Source organism: Oreochromis aureus, linkage group 9, assembly GCF_013358895.1.
Source record: "Oreochromis aureus strain Israel breed Guangdong linkage group 9, ZZ_aureus, whole genome shotgun sequence".
In the NCBI taxonomy this organism is placed as follows: Eukaryota; Metazoa; Chordata; class Actinopteri; order Cichliformes; family Cichlidae; genus Oreochromis; species Oreochromis aureus.
The window spans coordinates 40,374,491-40,386,984 of NC_052950.1; the positions used below are offsets into that span (position 1 = coordinate 40,374,491).

The window sequence follows — 12,494 nt, forward strand, 5'->3', positions numbered from 1 at the left end:
TAATCTTTAACAGCAACACCATGAAATGTTTATGGAGCGGGAGATTGATGCTGCTGAATATTTGAACAGGTACGTTACCTGACCGGGGCCCCACGGCTTTGAGCGGGCTTCAGCAGGACGGTGACGGTGGAGTCAGTCTGATTCAGAGGAGACTCCTGATCGTACGCCGGCATCAGAGGAGCTGAGGAGGAGGAGGAGTTACAACATGTTCAGCTCATTCCTTCCTGATTTACCTTCACACTGAAGCATAGAGTGGAAATGACTCAAAGGCCTGGTGAGGAACAGAACCACACCCGAGTGCACAGAACACAGTGGAATCAGCTGATTCCTTCTAGCTACCCGAGTCCGGTCTGCCTGTTTACTCTCACTCGCCTGAACACTGTGACTGAAAGCTCCGCTGGGATTAAACACACGACTGGTTTTTCAAAATAAAATGTCAGTAAGAGCCAGTGAGAAGCACTATCGAGTTAACCCTTTCTCACCCAGCCCGACTTGTTTTGTAGTTTTGCCTGTAAAATGACATCTTTCAGGAAACATTTGAATTTTCTCTCTACTCCAGAGTTATGGTCATGTGAAGCATGTGTGGTAAAATCTAGGCGGAGCTGATTTTTCTGTCTGTGTTGAGACAGCAGAAACTTGTGAACGCTTTGTGCTACTGTCATACACAAAATAAGCTCACCTCATCTTCTTTCATTGGAATTTTGTCCCTGGCACAAACAGCTACAGAGTTACAGTCATTTAAAGTAAAAACAACAATCTGCGCTCTTAGTTTGAAAGTCCTACCTGAGATCTTGGTGGTAAACTGGGTGATAACAGGGGGCCCAAAGCCTTTAACAGTGGAGGCTCTTATAGTGAAGGAGTACGTGGAGCCCGGGTAGAGGCCGGTGAACATGTGGCTTGTCTCATTGGCCGGTTTCAACACCTTGCCGCTCTGATTGGAAAGGTCAAACTCCGTGTCGAAGGAGCTCAAGGCTTTGTAGGATATCTGGGGAGAAGACAGACATCGGGACCCAGATGACTCACGGGGCCTGACTGGGAGACTGCAAAGCCTGCTGGGAGTTGTATGCATTTACCTCATACTGCCGGATCAGGCCATAGGTCTGCAGCGGTTCCCTCCAGCTCAGGCTGATCTGCTGCTCGTAGCTGCTGCCGAGGATCGAGTCCACGGGGACTGCCCCGGGAACTGAAACCAAAATGTCACCATAGGTTACCATCGGAGGACAACGCAGTAGACTCTACTGTGTTTCTACTGTGAAACTGTTGTGACTCTACTGTGATCCTATCACGGATCTGCTGCATTTCTACTAAGATTCTTCAGTGATTTTGCGGTTTAACTGCTGAGACTCTACTGTGATTCTCCTTTGATTCTACTATATCTCTACTGAGACTCTGCTGTGATTCCACTGTGACTCCAGGGAGAGTTTTACCATCCTCATCTGTCAGCACCACCAGTTCCTCGCTCTCCTTGCGTCCTTCGGGGTTGCTCAGGATGAGTCTCAGGCTGACGTTGGTGAAGGGTGGAAGGTTACGTACAGTGTGCGTCGGCATGGTGCTCCTTGTGTCATACACCTCCTCCTCCCGCACCTCCTCCTTCGCTGGCTCCCTGCAGGAGACACAGCAGGTGTTTTATTTCCTGTTGACACCTCCCTTCTTTCTACTCACAGTCTCCCCCCTACCTGATTCCTGTGTAGGTAGGACATGGTAGTCTGAGGAACTTGGAAAGAAAGCTGGACTTTAAGTTTCATGAAGACGTTTCATCTGAGAAGCTTCTTCAGTTCTAAACCAAATAGTTGAGTGGTATTTATCTATTTATCAAGTTGTCCCTTATGAGGGACCCACTACTGATCATGTGACTCATCACTTTACCCAGTGGGTGAAAAAAGGTCATTATCCGCAGAGGTTTCAGGTGGACCCACTGTGAGACCTTGCCCCACCCTATCATGTGACTTGTTAAGATCAACGGCCCAGGATGTGAGTGGGTGTTTAGGCGTCTGGGAAGGATTGCAGATGGCAGACAGTTGGTGTGGTAAGCCCCGCCCTCTGTTCACAGTGGACATAGATGCTTCTTTCACTCGTCTCTCAAACCATCTGTCTTGTCTGTCCAACATGTGGACACTGGCATCCTCGAAAGAGTGACCTTTGGTAACACCTGACACCTCTGCTGATAATGACCCACACCTTGGCTCATGTGGTCACATGATCAATAGAGGTTCAACGTCCGTCATGAGTGACACCCCCGCTAGGGTTTAAATACCTGGGACTCTCCACCATTTAGTTTAGACTGAAGAAGCTTCTCGGATGAAACGTCTTCATGAAAGTTAAAAAAGTCCAGTTTCCTTCTTTCCCAGCACCTCAGAGCCCCTCCTATCTTCACCTGTTCACCACGCCCTCCATCCATCTGTGGTCCAACTCTCTATCTCTAACTTCTGCTGGGCCCTCCTTCTCTGTATGATTACTCTCTTCTGCCAATCACTGGCCCCTCCCTCTAACTTCATTCGGTTCATTACTATCTCTACCATTGGCACTTCCCTCTCTTCACCTGTTGGCCCCTCCCTCTTGCTTCCTGTGTGTACCTGCTCAGAGCCCCTGCAGGTCTGTAGCGGTACTGGACGGTCAGGTTGTAGCTGTAGCAGCGTGTCACGTTGTATCCGAAGGGTTCCCAGCGAACCGTCACCTGTTTGGACTGAATGTCAACGACTTCGAGATGCCGCGGGCCGTTCATCGGATCTGAAACCAACACGAAGAACACACAAACAGGAACATGTGATGAGGATAATGAATTGAGACACACCTGTGCTCACCTGTAGCCCTTCTTATCCTCTCCACAATGATGAAAGTAAACTGAAGCACCTGCCCTGTTGCTGCTGTTCTTAACTTCTGATGGATGTAAACGGGTTTGGTTTGATGGAGGATTCGAGCGTTTGTCCTTAAACTGCAGGAAACAGTGTGAACGTCATGTCGTCACGTCTCTAAAATCCTCTCAGTCTGTAAAGTGAAAACAGAGCTGGCGAAGGGCTCAGCTACGCTCTGCTGCCAACTGTCGCCAAACCGGCGCCTCGCTCTGGGGTCAGTCGGTGCTCAGCCAATCAGAGTTGCTAGGACCTGACCAGGTGACCTCTCTCTGAATTTCTTCATCGCTCTGCGTTTTTATCGGCATGCCTCGTCTCCATCGGCTGACCTTCCTGTTGGTGTTAATGACTGAAGCCGCATGTGTACGTGTTGTATGACTGATAATCAAATGCAACGGAACAGCTCACTGCATGCACACCACACCACAAACATAACTATGCTTCTTACCAAAGCACGACTGCAAATCCTGACATCCATCTACATGTCCGCAGGAAAAACACCTCCTCGTTACAGTCTGCTTCACTTACATTTGGGCTTTGCTTTTCCCCAGCCAGTGAGATGATGTGAGGAAAAACCTCTGTTTGTTTCTTTTTGTTGTCCATCACACACGTCCATCTGTTTTCTTACAGACATGCTGATGGATGTTAGGACTCCCAGTCGTGCTTGGTAAGAAAGATTTATGTTTGTGGTGTGAATGTTTCGAGCTGTTGCAAACTGTTTGGGCAAAGAAAGATGATTTCACTGCATAAAATAGCTGATGCTCAGCACACTTGACCAGACGAGGAAAAATCCAGCCAGTGGGTCTGGTGACTCAAACAGGCTCTCCTCCTCCTCCACAGCCCTCATTTATAACGTCCTTTACAAACACCAACATCACAGATAACAGCTGGATTTTACTGTTTCAGTGCAGGGAACAGCCACTTCCTGCTACAGACACAGACAGTAAAGTGGACAGTCTGTCCTGGTTTAACATGAACTCACTGCTGCAGCACTAAAGTGATCTCCTCACACTCATGTTTAGTTTGAGTGTCCTTATTTTCCTCTGAGGTATCCATCCTGTCACTAGTTAGCTAACATAAACTAAGGTGAGTCTGTTAGCACCAACCAATCACATGACGTCACATCACGTACTGACAGAAGATGGCGCTGAACATGACCCGACATCACAGACAGACTTAGGTCTGTGAGACCAGGCTCAGTGAGGTATATTAGCCTTTATGTGTAAAGAGTTTCATGTCCATTTTAATGAGTGAAATTCTGGGATTTCATCAGCAGGTATCTGTGCCTGTGTGATGCTCCCCTACAACATGAAAACTGATCAGCTCATAATTCAGCGCTCCACACAAACATGGAAACAGAAACAGATGATCAGTAGGGATGGTCTGTTTCCCAGTCACCCTGCATGTTCCTTGTTTATCACGCGTGTCTCCAAACAGGCAGAAACATATAAAACCAGTGGCTGTTAACTAAACCCGAACCTCACAGCATCACCAACATCCAGCTGGATAGAAGCCTGAGGAGTGGACCAATCGGTATCCAGCACTGCAGACTCCACCCTGATGCTTCACTGAGGACGGAAACAGACTTCAACTCAAACTTTATTAACACACAGCCTGAACACAGACGGAACCATCTGGGAACCATTACAGCCTGTCCAGTCTGGGCTCCTCAGAACCACACAGACCCTAAGCTCCCCCCACCTCCCCCGCCTCCCACCTCTGAGCCTCCAGCAGAGACTTTAACCAACACTGGAAAAAACCCGAGCTCCCTCTGAGACACAGAGAGATTAAAGGAGGCTTCGAACTGCGCACGCACACACGCACACACGCACACACACATGTACATGGTCTTTCTAGTGGCCAATCTAAGTGCTTTATTTCAAGATGACAGACAGCGATCCACTCAGAGGGGGAATGATAGATGAGAGCAGGAAAGAGCAATTTCTCCTGACAAACCCCCTGTGTGTGTGTGCGTGTGTGTGTGCGTGTGTGTGTGTGTGTTTTCAGGTATTTTCTGCAGCTGGTGAACAATACCTTTCCTGTTCTTTGTTGTCGTTTGTGGTTTTGTGTGTGTGTGTGTGTGTGTGTGTGTCTCAATAACAGGAAAGAAGTTTGCAGCCGCAATCGACCACACACACACACACACACACAGACACACACACACACAGACACGCACACCGCAGGCTTTTAGCTGAACACAATAGAGGCACTTGTGAGTTTCTGCACCTCGATTGTTGCTCTGAAAGAGAGATGTCGACTTAAATGCTCTGTCTGCAGGGAACACACACACACACTCACACAGAGACATCGCTAAGGCAACAATGTGGGTCGGGGGTCAAAGGAAGGAGGGGGGGGCATTGAGGTGGATCCTATTACCCATAATCCCTGAGGGGAGAGTGAACGCTATCACATAAAATCCTCCCATTCCCCTCTGATCAAACCTGTGTGTGTGTTTGTGTGTGTGTGGTCGTCATGGTTTCCATCCCATCATTTTTTGGGCTGACATTTAAATCTAACTTGGAGCCAGCACGCTCGGTCGCTGACATCACCAGGTAGTTTTCCACAACATGGTAAAAACTACAAATGACAACCATCAGGAACTACAGAGTGCCATGTTCACAGCATTCACTGATTACACCTACGTGTAATGAGATTAATGATTACACCAATGTGTACGCAGATTACTGATTACCCCATCGTGTATTCAGATTACTGATACTTTGACAAAGCTCAGATTACTGATGTTAGGTCGGACTGTGACAGTAAGGTGAACCTTTTCAGAGGTCAGACACCTGCAAAGGTAAGATGCTAACACCAACCTGCAGACTGAGAGTGAGCTCAGGGAACGGAGATAACAGCCAATCAATCGATCAGGACAGTAATCAATACATCTCTTTTTATCTTCTTCAGGTTTATTTTCTTTTAAAGGAAAATTAGATATTAGTAATAACAAAAAAAAATTATGTTGTATTGTTATATTATTCTATATTAAATTATTTGTTTATTATTTAATATTTCACTTTTCTGGGTTTTTGGAATTGAGAAACCAAATGAATTAGAAGCCGAGGTTCTGGACAATTTCTTTTAAGATTTACAGACTAAATGTTGAAGTGCTAAATCTGATCAGAAACTTTCAGCCTAATCAATAATGAAGACGATGAAATGACATGGCTGAGTTTATTAAAGTAACGCTGCCTTCCCTCCTGGGTCCGGTGTAAAGAGCTGCTGCAGACAGAGTCACATTACAGAACGCTGTGTTTAGAGCTCCTCACTGTTTCACTGACGCAGCCTCAATGTCTGTTTATCACAGGTTCTCTCTATTGCCTCATTAGCTTCACTTCAGCCAAGACCAATGCTTTTATTCTGAAAGTATCGCAGCCTTCACAGTGATACTGCCGCAGCAGTCCGCTGGAGGCACCATTCATAACCATATCTGTGCCTCTCAGCTCAGACCCTTCTGCTTACTACAGAAGAGCCACGCCTTCAGGAACATCTCACAGATACACAAGTTCATTTGCATCATTACTGACTTAGGGAAGCTTTAACCCAACCTCTAAACTACCTGAACAGAAGTGGACTTCCCCCCATGGACCTGAAGTTATTAAGATCCTAACACGACTGCTCAAAGAAGTCCTGCCATTAATTAATTCTTCAATCTTAAATATGATAAGATAGATAAGAGATAAGATAATTCTTTATTGTCATTGCACAGTCATACATAGTACAGTAGTACAATGAAATTGGAAAAACTGTCCTACGTCGGTACTACATATAACACAACACGACACGATATGACACATCACAACGCATAACACAAACAACACAACACAGTATATTAACTTAGAAATAAAAAGAAGAATAAGTGTTATGTGTATTGCACACTGTTATTATTGCACATTAATTATTATTGCACCTTGTTATAAATATAAATATTACTATTGTTATTGTTTTAAACATTGTTACCTCCCCCTAAAAAAAGTCCAGGCAGGTAGCCAATCAGGTCAGCTATTTGCACTGATTAGGGCTATTGCCCTGTTGTAAAAGCTGTCCTTGAGTCTGTTTGTTCGGGACCTCAGCAGCCTGAACCTCCTGCCAGGCGGCAGCAGCTTAAACACCCGGTGTCCTGGGTGTGTACAGTCTCGTAGGATGCTGCGTGCCCTCTTGAGACAGCGAGTGCTGTACAGGTCCTTCAGGGAGCGAAGAGGATGTCCAATGATTTTTGGGCCATATTGATGACCCTCTGGAGTGCCTTTCTGTGTGCTGTGGTGCAGCTGGAGAACCATACACCGATGCAATATGTCAGCACACTTTCAATGGAGCAGCGGTAGAAGACGGTCAGCAGCTCCTTCTTCAGGTCCATTTTTCTGAGGATTCTCAGAAAGTGGAGACGCTGTTGGGCCTTCTTTAAGACCGCAGAGGTGTTAGAGCTCCATTGGAGGTCTGTGTCTATGTGCACACCCAGAAACTTGAAACTGGAGACCCTTTCCACGCACTCCCGTTGATGCTGACAGGCTGCAGCTCGGACTTCCTCCTTCTGAAGTCAACTACCAGTTCTTTTGTCTTGGTGGTATTGAGGTCCAGGTTGTTATCTACACACCAATCTGACAGCCTCTGAACTTCAGCTCTGTACGCCGTCTCATCAACCTATCTCTAATAATCGGCTATGTACCACAGGCCTTCAAGCTGGCTGTAGTTAAACCTTTACTTAAAAAGCCATCTCTAGACCCAGCTGTCTTAGCTAATTATAGGCCAATCTCCAACCTTCCTTTCATATCAAACATCCTTGAAAGAGTAGTTGTCAAACAGCTAACAGATCATCTGCAGAGGAATGGCTTATTTGAAGAGTTTCAGTCAGGTTTCAGAGCTCATCACAGCACAGAAACAGCTTTAGTGAAGGTTACAAATGATCTTCTTATGGCCTCTGACAGTGGACTCATCTCTGTGCTTGTCCTGCTAGACCTCAGTGCAGCGTTCGATACTGTTGACCATAATATCCTATTAGAGCGATTAGAACATGCTGTAGGTATTACAGGTACTGCACTGCAGTGGTTTGTATCATATCTATCTAATAGACTCCAATTTGTACATGTAAATGGAGAGTCCTCTTCACACACTAGGGTCAATTATGGTGTTCCACAGGGTTCAGTGCTAGGACCAATTCTGTTTACATTATACATGCTTCCCTTAGGCAGCATCATTAGAAGACATAGCATAAATTTTTCACTGCTATGCTGATGACACGCAGCTCTATCTGTCCATGAAGCCAGGTAACACACACCAATTAGTTAAACTGCAGGAATGTCTTAAAGACATAAAGACCTGGATGGCCGCTAACTTTCTGCTTCTTAATTCAGATAAAACTGAGGTTATTGTACTTGGCCCTGAAAATCTTAGAAATATGGTATCTAAGCAGATTCTTACTCTGGATGGCATTACCTTGGCCTCCAGTAACACTGTGAGGAACCTTGAGTCATTTTTGACCAGGACATGTCCTTCAATGCACATATTAAACAAATATGTAAGACTGCTTTCTTCCATTTGCGCAACATCTCTAAAATTAGAAATATCCTGTCTCAGAGTGACGCTGAAAAACTAGTTCATGCATTTATTACTTCCAGGCTGGACTACTGTAATTCTTTATTATCAGGATGTCCTAAAAACTCCCTGAAAAGCCTTCAGTTAATCCAAAATGCTGCAGCAAGAGTCCTGACAGGGACTAGAAAGAGAGAGCAGATTTCTCCTGTTTTGGCTTCCCTTCATTGGCTTCCTGTTAAATCCAGAATTGAATTCAAAATCCTGCTCCTCACATTTAGAGATGGACCGATCCGATATTTCGTATCGGTATCGGTCCGATACTGACGTAAATTGCTGGATCGGATATCGGTGAGAAATAAAAAATGTAATCCGATCCATTAAATATCAAAAAAGCACCTCACAAAACTTGCGACATGGCATAACTCGGCTCATAACCGTAGCACGTCGGAGCAGTGCGCTCATGTGATAGAGCGGCTGTGTGTATTTGTAGCCTCACTAGCAATCCAGCATTTCATCTCCGAGGAAGTTATCCCAGAGAGAAGTAAAGCAAGTGTGTAAGTTCATCTCTGAATGTTTGTAAAGCATTCCCACGTTAAGCTTAACAACCGATATATGGAGCGACGGCCTCTCTCTCTCCCTCTCCTGCCGCTACTTCAATCGTGAAACTGCTTAACGATCAGCTGATCGGCTTTTCTGTCGCGAGTCCGTCTCTCTTGTTTGTTTTTGGCCCACTTTGCACCAGAAAGAGGAAACCAGCGGCTGAACAACAGCAGCACGTTTAAGCTTGATAAGCTGTCGTTAGAATTTATTTAATATTACTTTCTACACCAGGATCCTTTTCTACGTAGCTGACGGCTGGTAACTGTGCAGGGGCGGATCTAGCAAAGTTTAGCCAGGGGGGCCGATAGGGCATGAACAGGGAAAAGGGGGCACAAAGACATACTTTTCTTTCTTATTCTCATTTAAAATGTCGAGCTTTTAATAAATAATTATCTGAATCTTACACCCAAAGTTTTAATCTGATGTAAAATGTATAGAAGTCCATTACTGTATATACTAAGTGTTAAGTCTAATATACCCTAGTAAGCTATAGTACTTTTTCCTTTGGGAAGGTAACGTCTGTGCAGTCTGCAATTCTGTTGAAGAAAGATGTTGAATCTATTTAATTATTCTTGAAAAATAATTTAATTCTGTGCATTTTTTTCACACTGCATCAAATTAAAGTTGATTACGTCGATTAAGCATCATGAGGTGGAGGGTGGGGGTGGGTCCCTATTTTTTTTTTTGTTGGGAGTTTGCAACCCTATTAGTTAGGTTGCTTAATATTTCTGCTAAGTACTCTTTAAAATACCAGAATAGGGAGGATGGAGTAGGTTTAAGTTTATTAGATTGATCAGTATTGCTGAACTATGAAATATTTTGGGTGCAGTGTATTTTTTACACACAGGTATAACAGAATAGCTTTAGTGTTGTTGTTTATTTAAACTTGAGTATGAACTTATACAAAATGCAGCAAGATATTAAAAAAAAACAGTTTTATTGATTAAAAAACACACTATATCGGATTAATATCGGTATCGGCAGATATCCAAATTTATGATATCGGTATCGGTATCGGACATAAAAAAGTGGTATCGTGCCATCTCTACCTCACATACAAGGTCTTAAATAATCAGGCCCCATCTTATCTTAATGACCTTGTAGTACCATATCACCCTATTAGAGCACTTCGCTCTCACACTGCAGGCTTACTTGTTGTTCCTAGAGTATTTAAAAGTAGAATGGGAGGCAGAGCCTTCAGTGCACTGGTTTCAATATGTAATAATTAGTAAATTACACACACACAAGCTGTGGACTCTGATTCTCCACATTACCAGGACGTGTTTGTTGCCCACATGAGTCTTTTTTTAATCTTCTGCTGGGTTTAAAAAGCTGAACTCGTCTCCCTCTGCGTTTCTGAGCCTCCCTCTTCCTGTGACCTTTTCAGCCAACACGACCCTGACTGATGGAAACAGATTTCCAACATTCACCCTGCTGACTGACACACACACACACACACACACACACACACACACACAGCTGGTGCTTTGTTCTCAGTGAAAAGCAGGAAATTTCAACCTTTCAGAGTTTTACGATTAGAACCTCACTCTCTCCTCGTTTATCACGGCATTTCTTTGGAGCTGGATGTTAAACGATAAACATGATTGCAGTGAAATAACTTTTCTTCCATAGAATTATGAAACCCAGTCAATATAAAATCGACAGAAGTCATTTTGTTCCACATTGTCCAGCCCTTTTCTTTAACAGATATTAACCGAACTGAGCTCATATAAATGGCGCCAAACCTAACGCCCCCTACAGGCTGTGACCATAAACACTTTCCAGCTAATGACATGCTGCAGATATGTGCATAAATCAGTGATGCTAATGTTTTTGTATAAGGAACAAATCACCTTTCAGAAAGTGACGCACACACACAGAATTATTACTGCTCTCTTTTTTCTGTGGATGTTCTGAGGTCACTTCCTGTCTGATGGAATGTCCACACTCTTCCTCATGCCGCTGTCACATGTGTTCAGTTTAAACACCTTAGAAGAAGAACAGATTACAGGCAGAGAGATGAGTGATGAACATCTGAAGGTGACTTTAGGATGGAGGAGGAGGAGGAGAGGTTTAATTTTTCATTTCAAGGAGATCTAATATGAGAGCAGGGATGAAAATGAGGAGGAGGAGGAGAGATGAGAATCAGTGATGGATGATCGAAGGCGCTGACCAGAACAGCCGCTTTGTGGGAGAGCAGCTGGAAACCAGTGAATCCAGTCTAAATACAGATTAGGTTCTCCATATCCTGTGAGCTCAGCACTGATCACAGATCAGCTTTTACACACCAAACATGACGAGAAAACACAAAGATAAATCTGAATTCATCAAGACGTCCAGGCTAAAAACTCTTAACGAGCGTCGTGTTCAACTGACTGATAACAGGCCAGCGTGCTGACGCAGCATCTGTGGTACAGCACGTCACCCACAGAGGGCGCCGCCTCCAGTCATGAGCCCCTGTTCAGCTCCTGCTGATTGACATGCTGACGTCAGATCAGATTCTTAAAACCAGAGACACAAGGACACTCCCAGTGCATGCTGGGAAGTCTGATATCTCTTTTCTTCCAGCAAAGAGCCAAGGGCACTGAAGCAGAAATATGTGGAAATTCTCATGTTCTGTGTGTGGAACAGGTGAACGTTCCGCTATGAATGTTCTGCTACACCTGAACGTTCTGCTACAGGTGAACATGGTGCTATGAATGTTCTGCTACAGGTGAGCTTTCTGCTATGAATGGAACGTTCTGCTACAGGTGAACGTGGTGCTATGAATGTTCTGCTACACATGAACGTTACGGTACAGGTGAGCGTTCTGCTATGAACGGAACGTTCTGCTACAGGTGAACGTGGTGCTATGAATGTTCTGCTACACATGAACGTTACGGTACAGGTGAGCGTTCTGCTATGAACGTTCTGCTACAGGTGAACATGGTGCTATGAATGTTCTGCTACAGGTGAGTGTTCTGCTATGAACGTTCTGCTACAGGTGAACGTGGTGCTATGAATGTTCTGCTACAGGTGAGCGTTCTGCTATGAACGGAACGTTCTGCTACAGGTGAACGTGGTGCTATGAATGTTCTGCTACACCTGAACGTTACAGTACAGGTGAGCGTTCTGCTATGAAAGTTCTGCTACAGGTGAATGTTCTGCTATGAACGTTCTGCTACAGGTGAACGTGGTGCTATGAATGTTCTGCTACACCTGAACGTTACAGTACAGGTGAGCGTTCTGCTATGAACGTTCTGCTACAGGTGAATGTTCTGCTATGAACGTTCTGCTACAGGTGAATGTTCTGCTATGAATGTTCCCCTATGAACATTCTGCTACAGGTGAACGTTCTGCTATGAATGTTCTGCTACACATGAACGTTACGGTACAGGTGAGCGTTCTGCTATGAACGTTCTGCTACAGGTGAATGTTCTGCTATGAACGTTCTGCTACAGGTGAACGTGGTGCTATGAATGTTCTGCTACACCTGAACGTTACAGTACAGGTGAGCGTTCTGCTATGAAC

At 44.7% G+C, this 12,494-nt stretch overlaps 1 protein-coding gene across 7 annotated transcripts in view; it reads right to left on the reverse strand.

Moving 5' to 3' along the window:
* LOC116331049 (receptor-type tyrosine-protein phosphatase mu-like) overlaps positions 1 to 12,494 on the reverse strand; it is a 245,930-nt gene that overhangs the window by 155,701 nt on the left and 77,735 nt on the right. For all 7 annotated transcript variants that reach the window (XM_039617696.1, XM_039617694.1, XM_039617693.1 and 4 more), the window contains exons 10-14: positions 2,574 to 2,727; positions 1,428 to 1,603; positions 1,074 to 1,183; positions 784 to 985; positions 79 to 181 (exon numbers count right to left, since the gene is read on the reverse strand). In XM_039617696.1, coding sequence (XP_039473630.1) covers positions 79 to 181; positions 784 to 985; positions 1,074 to 1,183; positions 1,428 to 1,603; positions 2,574 to 2,727 — 745 coding nt within the window. The remainder of the gene's footprint in view (positions 1 to 78; positions 182 to 783; positions 986 to 1,073; positions 1,184 to 1,427; positions 1,604 to 2,573; positions 2,728 to 12,494) is intronic.